General features: G+C 46.9%; 1 protein-coding gene across 1 annotated transcript; it reads left to right on the top strand.

Annotated features, from left to right (window-relative positions):
• Positions 1–835: 835 nt before the first annotated feature.
• Positions 836–19,120, top strand: LOC141134727 (uncharacterized). The gene is made up of 5 exons (XM_073624164.1): positions 836–1,038; positions 6,675–6,813; positions 11,368–11,507; positions 12,804–12,856; positions 17,796–19,120. Exons 1-5 carry the CDS (start codon positions 836–838, stop codon positions 18,773–18,775), a joined length of 1,515 nt encoding a protein of 504 aa, XP_073480265.1. The 3' UTR covers positions 18,776–19,120.
• Positions 19,121–19,703: the final 583 nt, after the last annotated feature.

Genomic DNA, 19,703 nt, shown 5'->3' with positions numbered 1-19,703 from the left:
GAAGGGCCTGGTATGCTCTTGGAAGGGGAACCCATGCTGTGTTTTTTTTTTTTTTTTTTTTTACATTGTGCGTGGAGTTCCCCTTCAAGATCAACAGAGCACAAGTTGCATGCCAAAGTCAGATCAGTTAAGACGGCGATCCCGCTTTGATCCAACTTCAGTGATATTCAATGGCCTAAAGTAGGATCAAAGTTGGACCAAACTAGTGCAGGGACTATTATAAAGTCGGCACGACTTGAAGTGGTACTAATATGAATGATAGTCATTGGAAATAGTGGGGAACGACTTGTCATACGACTTTGCAGTCCCAAGTCGTAGGACAAGTTGTACAAGTGTGAAAGGGGCGTTATACAAGGCTCAAAGCTAAAAATATCCACTGATTACTGCATAAATGTCACTGGCAGGGAAGGAGTTAACACTAGGGGGCAATCAAGGGGTTAAGTGTTCCCTAGAGAGATGTTTCTAACTGTGGGGGGAGGGGACTGGCTGGGAGTACAGAAAGTTTGCTGTTCCTAATCACTAGGAACAGACGATCTCTCTCCCCCCCGACAGAACGGGGATCTGCTTTGTTTACATTGACAGATCTCAGTTCTGCCTCTCTGAGGAGCGATCGCGGGTGGCCGGCGGACATTGTGGCCATCGGACCAGAAATCACTGCTATCATTATATGGTAATATCTCAGTTTGCAAAGGCATTTGCTGCACCGAAGTGGTTGTATAACCTTTGTAGCTATAAAGGAAAATACTTGTGCCCAGAGGTCAGCTTTGAAACCTTTACAGCATCTTATTTGTATATTTGTTTAATTTTCTTATTTTCCCAACAGCAAACCACCATCATGGCGTCTGGCAGGTTACGGGTGGCGGTGATCGGCGCTGGAGCGGCGGGACTCTGTAGTGCCCGTCACATCCTCTCCCGACCTTTGACTTTCGAACCTCCCGTGGTGTTTGAGATGAAGGGACAAGTTGGGGGGACCTGGGTGTACACGGGAGAGGTGAAGAGCGGGGCACACATCCCCACCGCCATGTACAGAGACCTGAAGTAAGATCTCTTGGAGGCCAGTATGTTCTGTAGGCTGCACTTTTATTACTCCATTATGTTATATGAAATGTTAGTCATCAGGTATCGCTCATTTACACTTGCATCAACTTTAACACACATGAAAGTGCCTACCGCTTCAACATATTTTTTTTTGTTGCTTCTGTGATGCTTTTTGAAGCTTTATTTAAAAGCTTGGCAAATGCCCTGTGTGTGTGAGTGCTGATTTTCTAATTGTTTTAAAGGAGCCCAGTAGAACCTCAGCTCAGTAGTAATCCCCACTCAGCAGATCTCCAGCTCATTAGTACCCTCGTTCAGCAGATCCCCAGCTCATTAGTACCCTCGTTCAGCAGATCCCCAGCTCATTAGTACCCTCGTTCAGCAGATCCCCAGCTCATTAGTACCCTCGTTCAGCAGATACCCAGCTCATTAGTACCCTCGTTCAGCAGATCCCCAGCTCATTAGTACCCTCGTTCAGCAGATCCCCAGCTCATTAGTACCCTCGTTCAGCAGATCCCCAGCTCATTAGTACCCTCGTTCAGCAGATCCCCAGTTCATTAGTAACCCCACTCTGCAGATCTCCAGCTCATAAGTACCCCCACTTAACAGATCCCCCAGCTCAGTGGTACCCCCACTCAGCAGATCCCCAGCTCATTTGTGCCCTTGTTTAGCGGATCCCCAGCTCATTTGTGCCCTTGTTTAGCAGATCCCCAGCTCATTAGTACCCTTGTTTAGCAGATCCCCAGCTCATCAGTAGCCCCACTCAGCCGATCCCCAGCTCATAAGTACCCCCACTCAGCAGATCCCCCAGCTCATTAGCACCAACATTCAGCAGTTCCCCAGCTCATTAGTATCCTTGTTCAGCAGATCCCTAAGGTCATAAAAGTACCCTTGCTCAGCAGATCCCCAGCTCATAAATACCCTTGCTCAGCAGATCCCCAGCTCATAAGTACCCTTGCTCAGCAGATCCCCAGCTCATAAGTACCCTTGCTCAGCAGATCCCCAGCTCATAAGTACCCTTGCTCAGCAGATCCCCAGCTCATAAGTACCCTTGCTCAGCAGATCCCCAGCTCATAAGTACCCTTGCTCAGCAGATCCCCAGCTCATAAGTACCCTTGCTCAGCAGATCCCCAGCTCATAAGTACCCTTGCTCAGCAGATCCCCAGCTCATAAGTACCCTTGCTCAGCAGATCCCCAGCTCATCAGTATCCTTGTTCAGCAGATCCCACAGCTCATCAGTATCCTTGTTCAGCAGATCCCACAGCTCATCAGTATCCTTGTTCAGCAGATCCCCAGCTCATTAGTACCCCCACTCAGCAGATCCCCAGCTCATTAGTACCCTTGATCTGCAGCTCATAAGTACCCCCCACTCAGCATAACCCCAACTCATTTGTGCCCTTGTTCAGCAGATCCCAGCTCATTACTACCCCTGTTCAGAAGATCCCCCCAGCTCATTACTATCCCTGTTCAGCAGATCCCCAGCTCATTAGTACCCCTGTTCAGCAGATTTCCAGCTTATTAATAACTTTGCTGATCCCCCGCTTAGTAGTAACAGTAACCCCCAGCTTTGCTGATCCCCTGCTTAGTAGTACCCCCTACTTAGCTGACCCGTGCTCAGATTTCCAGCTTAATAATAACCTTGTTCAGAAGATCCCCTGCTCAGTAGTACCCCCAGCTCTGCTGATGCCCCACTCAGTAGTAACCCCCAGCACTGTCAATCCTCCACTTAGTATTAACCCCCAGGACTGCTGATTCCCCCTCTCAGTAGCAACTCCCAGCTTTGTTGATCATCTGGTTTGCTGATCCTCCTCTTTCTGGTCCCCAGTTACCCGCCACTATATTGCTCCCACGCTGCTCACCACGTGTGACAACTGCATGTTTCTCCTGCTCCCGTTCCCAAGCTCTGCTGATCCTTCCCTGCTTAATCCTCATTCTCCAGACCTGTTCAGCTTCTGCTATAGCATTCTCATGTTGCACACCATGTGTGCCCTCTGCTAATTGCTCCACTCAAGTCCGGTCCCCGCTCACCATTCTGCTGCTCCATGCTGAACACCAGATGTGACGTGTGAACCGGACACTCCCAGAATATTTACACATGAACCAGAAAAGACTGCTTGTGATGTCTTTCCGGTTGTTGATTTTCCAGTGCATCCTGGGATATGTCAAATCTGTAATACCTCTAAAACAAAGCAAAGCTAACGCTGAATAAAAGCCCCTCAAAAGCTGCAGGGGCTCTTAGTGAGCATTGTCATGGACTTCTATGGAGGCTTTAGGGATACTTTGAAGCACCAAAAAAGCGATATGCGATAAAAGCAATATGGGGTATAATTCTTGGAGCAAAACCTACTAAATGTTTAAACAGGACTGTAAGGTAACAATTTTATTTAGTGACAGGAGCTTTGATTGGCATTCAGAGTACTTTAAAAAAGCCTGTCCAATGCCACATTTTGACGCAAGTGTAAATGAGACCAAAATTTTTTTTACCCTGGCCATGGAGTTAAAATCATAAATCCATGTGTAAAAACTTCCAAAGATTTGGATTACATAATAAAATGTTTTTCCCTTCAGAAAGACAGAGTCATCTTTACTATTTACTGTATTCTGGCATCATCCAGGGTCACCATTTACTCCCTGGACTGAGATGGCAGCTCAGAGATAGCAATCATGTAAATCTTGGCACCTGTGCACTTCCTGGCTGTGTTCACAAATGTCTGACACAGATCAGCCCCTCTAGAAATACAAAAGAGAGGAGACTGAGGAAAAGCTTCTTCCTGCCTGCAGCAAACCGATGACATCTCAGCCTAGGCAAAGTCACTCGAATGTCACTACAATGCACCGTACAAAAGGCAGGTGCACTGATATGCATGGTGCATGTTAAAATAGCAAGGTCTGCTTATTCACCAGACCCCTCCCCATTGCAAAATGTTGCGCAAAAACAAAAAAAAAAAACAAACACCTGCAGTAAGAAAAAAGTTAAAGCGGTATTAAACCCCAAACCAGAAATGGATTATATTGCAGCTTACCAATCATTAGATGTGATGGGTGCATTTGTTTTCTTATGTTTCCTACTCCATTGCCTGTGTGTACCAGGCTGACCTCTACTGCTCTGCTGAAAAAAAAGCCTGTTTACAGAGCTCAATTGCTTAAATGTATCCACACAACTGAATAATCAGACAAATGCCTCCCCTTCCACCTCCCTTCCTGGCTTCTTGGTTCACATACACTTCCATAGAGATTCAGTTAAAGCAGTGGCAGCCCGTCCATTAGGGGCGCCGCCCTACCTGTCTATGCATTTGGCACCTAATCTACATGCAGGGCACCGAATGCATGGATTCCAATGGGGGGGGGGGTTTCTTTGACGCATGTGATTAGAACCAGAGGCTCTAATAGGCTTCAAAAAAGGGTGGGCTCGGGTCGCTTAGTTAGAGAGAGCCAGTCCAAAAGATACTGCTCGTCTTGTTGGAGGGCCCACAATGCTCTGCAGATCCTGTGTGGTGGAAGCACCCTGTTGTAAAATAATGATTTTATTTATGCTGTTAAAAAAGCCGTTCACAAAAATACTTAAAGCAGAGTTCCACCCAAAAGTGGAAGGCTTGTTTAGCACCCCCCCCTACTGCCACATTTGCCATTTTTCGGGGGTGCGGGTGTGGGAGGGCAGATACCTGTCAAAACCAGGTATCCACTCCCACGTCCATGTAAGATTGCTGCATCATTGTGCGGTGATCTACAAAACATCAGCCCCCCCCCCCACTGCCTTCTGGGACAAACAGAGGTCCCAGAAGACATCGGGACCATTCAGCAAGAGCAGTGCGACTCTCGCCTGCGCAATAGGAAACAGGTTGTGAAGCCGTAATGCCCTGTACACACGAACGGTTTTCCCGTCTGAATAAACTCTGAAGGTTTTTCAGACGGAGTTCCGTCGGAGTTCCGCTGAAACTGTCTTGTGTACACACAATCACACCAAAGTCCGACCATCAAGAACGCGGTGACGTACAACGCGTACGACGGAACTAGAAAAAGGAAGTTCAATAGCCAGTAGCCAATAGCTTCCGTCTCGTACTTGCTTCAGAGAATGCGTCGTTTTTGGTAAGTCGGAACAGCATACAGACGAGCGGTTTTCCTGATAGGAATTGGTTCCGTCGGAAATATTTAGAACATGTTCTCTTTCTAGGTCCGTCAGAATTTTCGACGTAAAAAGTCCGATGGGGCCTACACACGATTGGAATATACGATGAAAAGCTCCCGTTTGACTTCTTCTTTCGGACATTCCGCTCGTTAGTACGGGCCATAAGGCTTCACTTTCTGTTTCCCTTAGGAAGGATACCGGTGCCTGCACCCGAAGCCGATGGATGGGACGGCTTCGGGTGCTGACATTGTGGGCTCCCTGGACACGTAAGCGTTCTTATATTAAAAGTCAGCAGCTACAGTATTTGTAGCTGCTGACTTTTTTTTTTTTTTTCACCCAGGCTGGAACTTTAAAGTGACCCCAAACCATTACAAATTTTAAAGTGGTTGTTAACCCACTTTGAAAAAATAAAAACACCTGCAAGACAAAGGCATAATGAGCTAATGTGCATAGCATACTAGCTCATTATTTAATACTCACCTGGGATCGAAGCCCTCGCTGTGGTGCCCATACATAAAGCGGCCGGCAACACTCCCGGGGTTACTTCCGGGTATCGCGGCTCTGGTGCTGTGATTGGCTGGAGCCGCAATGACGTCACTCCCATGTATGCGCACAGGAGCCGCCGGTAACGGCACACTCACTGAAGCGAACGGCACGTACGTGCCATTGCTTCAGTTTGCTTCAGTGCGCATATGCCACATGCAAATACAGGGGATATCTCCTAAACCATGCAGGTTTAGGAGATATCCTAGGTAGCTACAGGTAAGCCTTATTAAAGGCTTACCTGTGGCAAAAAGTGGTCTGTAAGGCTTTACAACCTCTTTAACATGAGTTTATATCAACCTCTATTTGGCACCTAAAAAAATATGTTCCTGATATCTTTATGCCGCGTACACACAACCGGACTTTACGGCATACTTGGTCCAGCGAACCGGAGTCTGTCGGACAATTCGATCGTGTGTGTGGGCTCCAGCGGACTTTTTTTCCCCCAAAAGTTTGATGGACCTAGAAATGAAACATGTTTCAAATCTTTTTGACGGACTCGAGTCCGGTTGAAAAGTCCGCTCGTCTGTATGCTAGTCCGACGGACAAAAACCAACGCTAGGGCAGCTATTGGCTACTGGCTATGAACTTCCTTGTTTTAGTCCGGTCATACGTCATCACAAACGAATCTGTCGGACTTTGGTTGATCGTGTGTAGGCAGGTCCGTTCATTTGGAAAGTCCGTCGTAAAGTCCGCAGGACAAAGTATGCCGTAAAGTCCGGTCATGTGTACGCGGCATTAAAAGTATATGGATCCAGTTTGTCTACATACATTGCAAGGCTCCTGCTAAACATTATTGCAGAAGCCTTGTAATGTATGTAGACAACCTGGATATATTTCTACCTTCATTGAGGAACCCAGAGCTACATGAGAGAGCCCCTAAAATCCAGCACATTGCCCACCAGTGAATAATAGAATGTCATTTTCATGATAGATCTTTCATTTGTATTATCAATGTTTTCACTTACAGTACCAACCTACCTAAAGAGAGCATGGAGTTCCCTGATTTTGCCTTTGACCCGTCCCTGCCATCCTTCATCCACCACTCCGAAGTCTTGAAATACCTGGAGGACTATACGGACAGGTTCTCCATCCGACCGCACATCAAGGTGAGAAGGGGGGATGCCTATGAGAAATATTTCCATGAATATATTGGACAGGCATTTAACACATACTGTATACTTTAACATTTTCATCCCCTTATAAATATGGGGCAGTGTTCAGGTACAGTATCTCACAAAAGTGAGTACACCCCTCAGATTTTTGTAAATATTTTATTCTATCTTTTCATGTGACAACACTGAAGAAATGACACTTTGCTACAATGTAAAGTAGTGAGTGTACAGCTTGTATAACCGTGTAAATTTGAGGTTGATTTACTAAAGGCAAATAGTCTATGTGCTTTGCAAAGTGCAGTTGCTCCAGAGCTTAGTAAATGAGCAAAAGCTCTGCTGACTTCCATCATCCAATCATGTGCAAGCAAAAATGCTGTGTGTGTGTGTGTGTGTGTGTGTGGTTTTTTTGTTTTGTTTTTTTTTTTTTATCTTCCTGGCATGTGATTGGATATTCTTTGCAAAGTGAAGCCTTATCTCATTTACTAAGCTCTGGAGCAACTGCACTTGCAGAGTGCACAGTCTATTTGCCTTTAGGAAATCAACCCCTATATGTCCTCAATGTGTATCTATAGTAGATATGGAGTGGTGTTCAGGTATGTCCTCATTAGGGATGAGCTTCGAGTTCGAGTCGAACTCATGTTCGACTCGTTCGCAAGTTCGCCGAACAGCGAACAATTTGGGGTGTTCGCGGCAAATTCGAATGCCGCGGAACACCCTTTAAAAGTCTATGGGAGAAATCAAAAGTGCTAATTTTAAAGGCTAATATGTAAGTTATTGTCATAAAAAGTGTTTGGGGACCCAGGTCCTGCCCCAGGGGACATGGATCAATGCAAAAAAAAGTTTTAAAAACGGCCGTTTTTTCAGGAGCAGTGATTTTAATAATGCTTAAAGTCAAACAATAAAAGTGTAATATCCCTTCAAATTTCATACCTGGGGGGTGTCTATAGTATGCCTGTAAAGGGGCGCATGTTTCCTGTGTTTAGAACAGTCTGACAGCAAAATGACATTTTGAAGGAAAAAACTCATTTAAAACTACCCGCGGCTATTGCATTGCCGACAATACACATAGAAGTTCATTGATAAAAACGGCATGGGAATTCCCCAAAGGGGAACCCCGAACCAAAATTAAAAAAAAAAATGACGTGGGAGTCCCCCTAAATTCCATACCAGGCCCTTCAGGTCTGATATGGATATTAAGGGGAACCCCGGCCAAAATTAAAAAAAAAAAAATGACGTGGGGTTCCCCCTAAATTCCATACCAGACCCTTCAGGTCTGGTATGGATTTTAAGGGGAACCCCACGCCAAAAAAAAAAAAAAAAAAAAAACGGCGTGGGGTCCCCCCAAAAATCCATACCAGACCCTTATCCGAGCACGCAACCTGGCAGGCCGCAGGAAAAGAGGGGGGGGAACGAGAGTGCGCCCCCCCCCTCCTGAACCGTACCAGGCCACATGCCCTCAACATTGGGAGGGTGCTTTGGGGTAGCCCCCCAAAACACCTTGTCCCCATGTTGATGAGGACAAGGGCCTCATCCCCACAGCCCTGGCCGGTGGTTGTGGGGGTCTGCGGGCGGGGGGCTTATCGGAATCTGGAAGCCCCCTTTAACAAGGGGACCCCCAGATCCCGGCCCCCCCCTGTGTGAAATGGTAAGGGGGCACAAAAGTACCCCTACCATTTCACTAAAAAACTGTCAAAAATGTTAAAAATGACAAGAGACAGTTTTTGACAATTCCTTTATTTAAATACTTCTTCTTCTTTCTTCTATCTTCCTTCATCTTCTGGTTCTTCCTCCGGCGTTTTCGTCCAGCATCTCCTCCGTGGCGTCTTCTATCTTCTTCTCCTCGGGCCGCTCCAACCCATGGCATGGGGGGAGGCTCCCGCTTTTCTCTTCATCTTCTTCATCTTCTTCTCTTCTTCTTTTCTTCTCTTCTTCATTTTCTTCTCCGGGCCGCTCCGCACCCATGCTGGCATGGTGGGAGGCTCCCACTGTGTGACGGCGTCTCCTCGTCTGACAGTTCTTAAATAATGGGGGGCGGGGCCACCCGGTGACCCCGCCCCCCTCTGACGCACGGTGACTTGACGGGACTTCCCTGTGACGTCACGGGGAATGCCACAGGGAAGTCCCGTCATGTCCCGTGCGTCAGAGGGGGGCGGAGTCACCGGGTGGCCCCGCCCCCCGTTATTTAAGAACTGTCAGACGAGGAGCGCCGTCACACAGCGGGAGCCTCCCTCCATGCCAGCATGGATGCGGAGCGGCCCGGAGAAGAAAATGAAGAAGATGAAGAGAAGAGCGGAAGCCTCCCCCCATGCCATGGGTGCGGAGCGGCCCGAGGAGAAGAAGATAGAAGATGCCGCGGAGGAGATGCTGGACGAGAACGCCGGAGGAAGAACCAGAAGAGCCAGAAGAACCAGAAGATGAAGGAAGATAGAAGAAAGAAGAAGTATTTAAATAAAGGAATTGTCAAAAACTGTCTCTTGTCATTTTTAACATTTTTGACAGTTTTTTAGTGAAATGGTAGGGGTACTTTTGTACCCCCTTACCATTTCACACAGGGGGGGGGGGCGGGATCTGGGGGTCCCCTTGTTAAAGGGGGCTTCCAGATTCCGATAAGCCCCCCGCCCGCAGACCCCCACAACCACCGGCCAGGGTTGTGGGGATGAGGCCCTTGTCCTCATCAACATGGGGACAAGGCGTTTTGGGGGGCTACCCCAAAGCACCCTCCCAATGTTGAGGGCATGTGGCCTGGTACGGTTCAGGAGGGGGGGGGCGTACTCTGGTCCCCCCCTCTTTTCCTGCGGCCTGCCAGGTTGCGTGCTCGGATAAGGGTCTGGTATGGATTTTTGGGGGGACCCCACGCCGTTTTTTTTTTTTTTTTTTGGCGCGGGGTTCCCCTTAATATCCATACCAGACCTGAAGGGCCTGGTATGGAATTTAGGGGGACTCCCACGTCTTTTTTTTTAAATTTTGGTTCGGGGTTCCCCTTTGGGGAATTCCCATGCCGTTTTTATCAATGAACTTCTATGTGTATTGTCGGCAATGCAATAGCCGCGGGTAGTTTTAAATGAGTTTTTTCCTTCAAAATGTCATTTTGCTGTCAGACTGTTCTAAACACAGGAAACATGCGCCCCTTTACAGGCATACTATAGACACCCCCCAGGTACGAAATTTAAAGGGATATTACACTTTTTTGTTTGACTTTAAGCATTATTAAAATCACTGCTCCTGAAAAAACGGACGTTTTTAAAACTTTTTTTTGCATTGATCCATGTCCCCAAACACTTTTTATGACAATAACTTGCATATTAGCCTTTAAAAATAGCACTTTTGATTATTCATGTTCGTGTCCCATAGACTTTAACGGTGTTCGCGTGTTCGAACGAACTTTTTTCCTGTTCGCATGTTCTGGTGCGAACCGAACAGGGGGGTGTTCGGCTCATCCCTAGTCCTCATTAATGTTTATCTATAGTAAATTTGGGGCAGTGTTCAGGTATGTCCTCATTAACGTGTATCTATAGTGAATATGGAGTTATGTTGAGGCATGTCGTCATTAATGTGCATCTATAGTAAATATGGAGCAGTGTTCAGGTATGTCATTATTAATGTGTATGTACAGTAAATATAGAGCATTGTTCAGACAATTGTCTAAGAGGTGTCCCCAAAAAATTCCTCCTGACTTCCTGTTTAGGTGGTTATCAGTAAGATTTTTGTATTTTCAATCACTTTATGTCCTGATGACAGTGACTATCAAGACAGATTGGGATGAAGAATCTCCCTACCTGGGGCACAAACAGCAAATAGCGTGTGCGTGTTTTACGCCAATATGTCAATTTTAGCTGCCTCGGAGGGGACAGGGAGGGGGGTCGGACGAGCGCCGTCAGATTACATACACTGAGAATCTCCTGTTTACTTGGCGGCCCATCTCCTGGGCCGCCATTGGACCACTGTTCTGTCTATCATAGGAGATTCTCACTGTATGTAATCTGTCGGCACTTGCCCCGCCCCCTTCCTGTCCCCTCTAGGCTGCAGATGGGCATCGATCAGGCTGCACTGATGGCAATGGCGAGGCTACATTGATGGCACTTGTGAGGCTGCAGATGGGTACTGACCCTCATTTTGCTTCAAAGTTCCTTATTTAAAATGTAATTTTTTTTCCTGAAACTTCCCTCTTATAATTAATGTGTGTGTTATACGCCGACAAATACGGTAATTTATTTGGTATATTGTTACAACTAGGAATGGCATAAAGCTTCCCCAAGAATAAATTAAGAGAACAATGACGCAGGTTATGGGGGTTATGGATCGTGTGGTTTTTTTTTTTTTTTTTTTTTCTGTGAACTATAAAAACCTACCAGATGTTGAATTGTACAACGCTATGTGTCAAAACCTACTAAAGCTTTTTTTTATGTACACCCAAAAAGAAAAGACCTACCTAGGGGGACACCATTGCTCCTGTACCGATTGAGTGACTGAGTGTATCTACTTAATACATGACATTTTTGATTTTCGGTCTGGGTACTCTTTAAGCCTCTGTCCTTTTGTGCTTTGCAGTTTAATACCCAGGTGGTGTCGGTCATTCCTGTACTAGGGGAAGGGAAGAACTCAGAGATTTCCTGGGATGTGACCTTCCAAAGTCTGGACAATGGTGATCCTGTGACAGAACATTTTGATGCCATCATGGTCTGTGTAGGGTAAGAAACAGAGGTCCTCTAGATGCCCCAACCTGTATGTATGGATTCCTCTTCCCTCTCCTCCCTTCATTTAGGTTTCAAAAACTTAAGGCGGGCTGGTTAGAATTTTGGCTGGTTCAGCAGGAACCAAATGAAATTCAAACCTTGTGTGGGCGGGATGAACATACCAATTTGATTGATCACTCAACTTGTGTACAACCAGCCTGCCAGATTCACTTGTGATTATTGCTATCGACTTCTATAAATGCTAGCAATAATCACGGTCGGCTCTTAGCAGGCACAGCCCTCCCCTACTGGGAGCAGACAATTGCTCGGCAGGAGGGATTCCCCTGTCAGCATTGTCTGTGTTGATGGGGGAATCATGCAAATTTGCACTGTCTATGGCCTGCAGAGCCTTTCCACTCTTGTCACTGACTAATCATCCAACCTCTATATCACTCAGTGCCTTAATTTGTGTACAGGGAGTATACATTCAAATACTTAAAGAGGAATTTTACTCCCCCCCCTCCCCCCCCCACACACACACACTTTTCTATAGTCCCCCTTACCTGTTATCCAGATTTGTCCTGGATTCACATACTCACCTGTCCAATGAATCTTGCTGAACTCCACTGCTCAGGTGCAACAGCTCAGTTCCTACACGCCCATCTTCTTCTGTGAACTCATCAGGAGCCTGATTGCCTTTTTCTGGGTTCAGGAAGCTGGCCCCTGATGATATGCATCAGCTCCCCCTGGCCATTGTGTGTTTCCGCTCCTGCAACCTCCTGGGATATGTGACGCTGATATCTCAGGAGGCTTCAAAGAAGAGAAGACATCATTCTTGCATAGGTGGCTGGGGAGCGGGGTGGACCAAAAAAAAAATATATCTAGTGCTCCTGGACAGCGTTCAACCATGCAAAAGTAGTTGACCTATCAGTCTCCGGACACTGGTGTCATCACTGCAAACTCCTCTTTTGAATCCTAAGAGGACCCCCACCACTGGACAGCCAATAGGAAGCGTCCACTTCAAGCAGGTGGTGAGATGGACACCCAAAGAAAGATCCTGTGAAAAGTATAGAGAAGACTTGGGACTGGGACATCATGTGACCATGGCTTTAGGGGAGCAAAAAGGGCATTTCCCTCTCTCCTTCTTTTTTTTTTTATAATGCCAGTTAAAGGGGGGGGGGGGTGTGCCTAGAGATCAGCTTTAACCACTGCCTACACTATCCCAATAAAAAAAATGCTTTACTGAATAAACCTGACACCTCCTTCCTTTTTTTTTTTTTTTTTTTTTTTTTTTTTTTTTATATTCTTTAGACACTACTCCCATCCATTTGTGCCAGACATTGAAGGGTTGGAGCATTTTCAAGGTGAGAGTATCAAATTCAAATCATCAGGTTCTAGGACCATGATAGTTGGTGAAATAAAGCAGTTTATTCGGGTAAAGATGGAGTACGAGGTAGTTAGAACTCAGAAATTCAATCACGTTTTTTTTGCTGTCTGCTTATTGGGGAGGTTTAAATTTAAGACGTATGGGCGTAAGTGACGCTTCCGCCCTGCTATGGTATGGAGACAGGTGGGGGCCATCTTCCCCTCACTCATCTCCATACCCAGCAAGGGGACAGACACGATTGCCTCTGCCGCTGCCAACGGCTCCGGTAAGCGGCGGAGGGCACCGGATCATGGCGGGGGGGGGGGGCCTCTACTGCCACGGATAAAAGTGATCTCACAGTGAATCCGCCGCAGAGACCACTTTTATCTTGTAGCTGACCGCTGGCCAAACACGGGGATACCAGGGTTATGGCAGCTAGCTGCTGCCATAACAATGATATCCCTCCCCAAAGTAGGGACGTACATCGGCGTGTGGCGGTCGGCAAGTGGTTAAGTGAATATTATTGATTATCTCATTACAATGGCATCTGAAAGTCAGTAGGATATATTATGCAGTAAGTGAACATGTTGTCCTTGAAGTTGAAAGCAGAAAAAATGTAAATCGCAGTTTGTTCTGTATGAGGCTGCGTAGACTGGTCAGTTGGGTTTTGGTACCATGAAGAGGTTTGAAAAGAATCTGCACAAATTGGAGTATAGCCTCATGTAATGAAAGGTGAAGGGTCTTAAATACGTACCATCATCCAAATTAATATGAAGAAACAAAATGGATTGGGGACAGGGGGCAGTGGCTGATGTTGACCCCGTAACATTCCCAACCCTAAAAATAGCTGGACTATCTTAGTACTGAGAGACAACAATACAAAAATTATATAAAAGAAGTTTTATTACAAAACAGAAAATACATAGTATACTTATTAAAATTGAAAACAGAAGCTCGGGATTGTCCCAAGAGATATCTGTTGTTATAACATATAGAATGGTCTGGGTCTCGACTAGTTTCGTGGGATTACCGCTTCTTCAGGAGGACCAATCTATGAAAGTCCAGCTATTTTTAGGGTGGGAATGTTACGGGGTCAACATCAGCCACTGCCCCCTGTCCCCACTCCATTTTGTTTCTTCGTTTGAAAAGAATCCCTTGAACCTATCCTGTAGGGGTGCCAGGCAGTGTTGCCAACTGTCAGTATTTTTAGTAGCAGCCAGTAACAGGAAAAGGTTACCAGTAATAAATATGGCTGTGACGCTCGGCTTGGAAAGGCAAATTCTCTGTTCAGATCCAGAACTGTCTGAGACAATCCGAGTGCCTGACACAGTGTGTTTAATGCACCGCCTATGCCACACCCGCCCTCTGCCGGTGCTGCCCAGTGTGTCATGTGATATCATGGTGCAAGGGAGCTGAGCAGAGCAGCCAAATCCTTGCTTGCGGGTCTGTGGGACGGGAGCAAGTCAAGCCAGGAGCAGGACTGTCAGTGCTATTTGGACTTGATTGGACTGAAGAGACCACCTGGCATGGAGCTAGGCTGTCACTGTGTCTCAGGAGGGGACGTGTTGTGTCGGTGAGGTGTCCTCATCTGTGCTGCTACACACTGATGTCAGTGTCATTGTAAGAGACAATTTCGTGTGTGTGCAGCTCATTCTAATTTCTTGCCCTTAGGAGTCCTGTCCCTCAGCCACTTACTAAATTGAAAATAAAATAAGAAATATGTATATAGGCAATAATGAATCAATTAAATTAGATAAATATATAAATACACAATTATAAATATATAAAGTGTCTCTTCAGTATTGCAGCAGCGCTGTGCACCCCAATTGAACAGGGTCTCTTTCTTAATCTAATTCAGAAAGTTCAAACACGGATCTGATCAGGGCCGGTGCTACAACTAGGCAAACTAGGCAGCCGCCTAGGGCGCACTGCCGCCTAGGGCGCCCGACCTCTGTTTTCTCTAATCCCTGTCTCCCACCGGTCTCCGCGTTATGTAAGTGTTCGGTGCGGTGCTGTATAATGCAGGGGATGCCGCCCGGCGCCTCTGCAGTATGTTACATGTACCCAGGCAGGCGCTCCGTCCAACTGTAGTATCATTAGAGGTGCAGCGTAGCACTGGGGGACATTTCCCGAGTCTCCCGACGGAACTGAAGCAAACACATCCCCTGCTGTTGCGTGCCTCTATGATTATATCAGTGACTTGTCTGTGTCTCTGGTCTCTTCCAGTACTGCCAGCTCTGCCCATACATGATTCAGTGACTGAGTCGTATCCCGAGACTAGTCATGTGACCCCTAACTCCGCCCCCGTGTCACCGTCCTTTGCAGAGGCCATCTCTCCCTCCCGGTGTTCTATCGCCTGTCCTGTACAGCGGCAGTGTCACTGCACGTGCAGACACATTATAGCAGATCAGAGTAGTCAGTGCCTGATGAGTGGTGACAGCTGGAGGCATCGAGGCAGGGATTGTGCTGGACACAGTCATCGGATGCAGTCTGCAGAGCAGAGCCCCAGTGAGTGAACTTGAAGTGCACTGTATAGTGTGTATAGACTGATCTGTTCTCAGATTCCTCACATATGTCATGATCCTCCCAAGCACATGGCCTGGATGTAAGGGTCTCTCTCCTCCCCTCCCCTCCTCTCCCCCCCTCCTCCTCCCTCCCCTCCTCCCCCCACTCCCTCCCCTCCTCCTCTCCCTCCCCTCCTCCTCTCTCTCTCCCCTCTTCCCTCCTCCCCCCTCCTCCTCTCCCACCCCCCCTCCTCCTCCCTCTCCCTCCTCCTCCTCCTCCTCCTCCCCCTCCCCTCCTCCTCCTCCCCCCTCCTCCTCCCTCCTCCTCTCTCCTCCTCTCTCTCCCCTCTCCCCTCTTCCCTCCATCCTCCCCCTCTCCCTCCCTCCCCCCCTCCCCTCCTCCCTCCTCTCCTCCTTCCCCCTCTCCCTCCCTTCCTCCTCCTTCCCCCTCCTCCTTCTCCCCCCTCCTCTCCTGTCCTCCTCTCCCCTCCTTCTCCTCTCCCCTCCTCCTCCTCTCCCGTCCTCCTCCTCCCTCTCTTCCTCCTCCTCCTCCTCCTCCTCCTCCTCCTCCTCCTCCTCCTCCTCCTCCTCCTCCTCCTCTTCCTCCCCCCCCACTCCTCCTCCATCTCCCCCTCAGCCCCACTCCTCCTTCCCCCCCCTCCTCCTCCTTCCCCCTCTCCTCCTCCTCCTCCCCCCTCCCCTCCTCTCCTTCCCCTCCTCCTCCCCCTCCCTCTTCTCCTCCCTTCCTCCTCCTCCCTCTTCTCCTCCCTTCCTCCTCCTCCTCCTCCTCCTCCTCCTCTTCCTCTTCCTCTTCCTCTTCCTCTTCCTCTTCCTCCTAAGACAGCAGCCACGAGGGATAACCGCCAGCAGCACCTTCCTGCAGGACAGCCATCTGCAGCCACCAGTCATAGCTGCCTTGGGGACAGCAGCAACTGCCAGCCATAGCCGCTGCAGGACAAAGGGGGTGGGGTTGGAGGTAGAGCCGGGGGGGGCGGCAAAATGAGGTTTCGCCTAGGGTGTCAAAAATTCTTGCACCAGCCCTGGATCTGATAGCCAGAGTCCCACCAATAAATAATCAAGATGTATTCTGTGAGGGTAGTAATCCTTTCACCAAGCGATACACCACGTGCTGGGGTCCCCAATGAAAACTCACTCACCAGAATTCAGATCAATAAAAGCCTTGATTAATAGTAGTAAATCTGCATCAATATCCAAAGCGACCCCCAGATGTCAGTATTATTCCCAGTAGTTCCAATAGGATATGTAGAAGAAACAAAAATGCTCACATAGCGTGATACTGCTAAACATCTTTATTTAAACCATCCAAACATCCCCTTAAAACCATGCGTACCAAAATTTAATAAACATTGAGCAAAGATAACAAAGTGCACTGTGCCTGATTGCATCCTCCCAGTTGTGAAAACCTGTCAGGAGCGCTCCCTGTGTGTAGCCACAGTCACACGCTTCCTGGTTCCTCGGTTGGTGGAGCGCATGCGTCACTTCCTGTGTGACATGTCCCTAACGTTTCGTCACTTCCTGGACTTCTTCTGAGGGCGCCCTGATGAGGCGGCACTGAAGGGCGCTGATGAGGTGGCACTGATGGGCACTGAAAGGCAGCACATATTGGCATCACTGATGGGCTCAAATTGGCATCATTGATGATCAGTGCCCTGATTATTTGTACAGTTCTCCTCTGTGAGGAAATGCAGCTGATCAGCTCTCCTCTCACTCTGTCAGTGTGAGGTGGGGAGAGCTGATAACCAGCATTTCTGTGTCTACATGTGATCAGCTGCGATTGGACACAGCTAATCACATGGGTAAAGAGCCTCGTCATTGGCTCTTTACCGAGAAAGAGGTTGCGCTGTTTCCCTGTGGGCACACAAGTACAGTCAGACTGGGGAGACATTATATGACGTCATCCCAGAACAAGAGAGCACCCCGCCTGCCGTCATTTCCAGGGGTCTCCAAACTATGGCCCTCCAGTTGTTCAGAAACTACATTTTCCATCATGCCTAGTCATGTCTGTGAATGTCAGAGTTTTTCAAGGCCTCCTGGGATGTGTAGTTTAGCAATAGCTGGAAGGCCGTAGTTTGGAGATACCTGGTCTATATAGGGAGGGTTCTAGGTGGTTAGATAAAGCAGCATATTCTATAGGTACAGTAAAATGTTTAAGTCTGAGATGGCAGGGTCTACTACCAGAACAGTCCACTTTTTGTTAACTTTTTCCATCGGATAGAGCTCAGCATGATTCTTGGAAGGGGTAAAAATATTTTTCAGGATGAATCCAATCATCATAAATTGCCTATTTTATCTGTTCAGATGCGGAAATTGTATATCAGACTAGCAATATCATTTTTTTTTTTTTTTTTTTTTAATGAACGTTACATTTAACTTGTAACCAATCAATAATTTTGTTCCCACACTTTTTTCCAGGTCAGGTGTTGCACAGCCATTATTACAGCTATCCAGAGGTCTTCTCTTTTCATTCAGTTGTCGTACTGGGTGCAGGACCAGCTGGATTTGATATATCCCTAGAGCTGTCTCCACATGCTAAGCATGTCTATCTGAGCCACCGGAGTTCTCCATTACAGTGGATCCCACCAGCAAACCTCTCATTTGTGCCTCCAGTTGTGCGGGCTACTGCAAATAGTCTGATTTGTGAAGACGGGACAGAAATAATGGCTGACACTTTGATTTTCTGCACTGGTTATAAATATACCTACCCGTTCTTGTTGACTAGCAGTTACACGATGGACAACCAGAAGATAGACCAGAGAGATAAGATGAAGAGAAAAAATGTAGATGAACTTATAGAATTGAAATCAGGGAAAGGGTTTCAAAAATATGAGGAAAACCCTCAGGTAAATGAAACGTTTACTGTGAAATCAGTCCTTCCTAGAGTGGACTTGTTGGAGGATGAAGACATTGTAAGAACTAATGGGGAACAGGGTCATTACCCTCCACTCTACAAGCATCTCTTTCATGCTCGCTACCCTACTCTGGGCTTTATCGGAGCTGTTAAATTTGTGCTTCCTTTCCCATTGTTTCATTTTCAGGTACAGCTTTTTCTGTCTGTACTGGAAGGTAAATTCCAGCTACCTCCTCCAGATAAAATGCTTTCAGAATCCCGTGAAGAAGTCTTAAAAACCCAGAATTCTGGGATACCCTTAAAGTATCTTCACCGCCTTGGAAAAAGATTTTTGGAGTACATGCAATGGCTTGCAGATGCAGCAGGTTTTGAGCCTTTGGCCCCTGTGCTCTGCAAAATACTTCAGGCCAGTTGGAACTTTCGGAATATAGAACCTACATTATACCGAAGACTTAACTTCCAGCTCTTGAACAGAGAGGAGTATGAGATGAAGGGGGAGGTTCCACTTCCTTTTATGAATGCTTTTATGAAGCCATTGCCTTAGATTGTAAGCTCCTTGAGGGCAGGCACTGATGAATGTAAGTACACTTTACATAGAAACATTATACAGGATTTATATTGCGCCAACAGTTGGCTCAGCGCTTTACAAAATGAAGGCAGACATTACAGTTGCAATACAATTTGGTACAAGAGGAATCAGAGGGCCCTGCTCGTTAGAGCTTACAATCTAAGAGGGAGGGTCAGGTGATACAAAAGGTAATAACTGTGGGGGATGAGCATAGAAAAGCGAAGGCAGAAAAAAGACCAAGTCCATTGAGTCTGCCTTTTTTCTTTTTTTTTTCTATTTCTTGTGTGGTGTTTTTTTTTTTTTTTTTTTTTTTTTTTTTTTAGTTTTGTCTGTGTGTGTGTGTGTGTTTGTTTTTTTTTTTTCATTAACTTTTTTTGTCTGAGATCAAGAAAGAAGGGGGAAGGGTAGGGCGATGGCTGCAGTTGCTGCTACTGCCAGCCAGCGTCCCCACCCCCCAACGAGGGAAAGAAGGGGACTATTACGGTACTAGGTATAGGTATGCAATAAGGATAAAGAGTAAAAGACAAAGATTAGAATATTTTATAAAATTACAATTTTAATAGAGACAATGTTTATAAAAAATTGCAGTGCCGTATACAATTACGATCGTAGACGACAAAAGTAACAACATTACATATGACCATAAAAAGGGGGGGAAAGATACCACATAGTCTGAACAAGTGGATTCCGCACACTTTAGATGGCAGATATGTGTACAACTTTATTTCTCGACCGGTTTCGCGGTTAAAACCGCTTCTTCAGGAGAACCGTATCCAGTTCAGGAAACCTCTGTGGGCATGCGGAACCCCATAAAATTCCCCCTGCGGTGGACACAGGGGATGACAGACAGCCTCGCCTCAAAGTTGAAATAGTATGTGACGCATGGGCTGGGATGTAAGGAAAC

The sequence above is a fragment of the Aquarana catesbeiana genome, linkage group LG03 (assembly GCF_042186555.1).
Source record: "Aquarana catesbeiana isolate 2022-GZ linkage group LG03, ASM4218655v1, whole genome shotgun sequence".
In the NCBI taxonomy this organism is placed as follows: Eukaryota; Metazoa; Chordata; class Amphibia; order Anura; family Ranidae; genus Aquarana; species Aquarana catesbeiana.
This window is presented reverse-complemented; position numbering and strand designations above follow the sequence as displayed.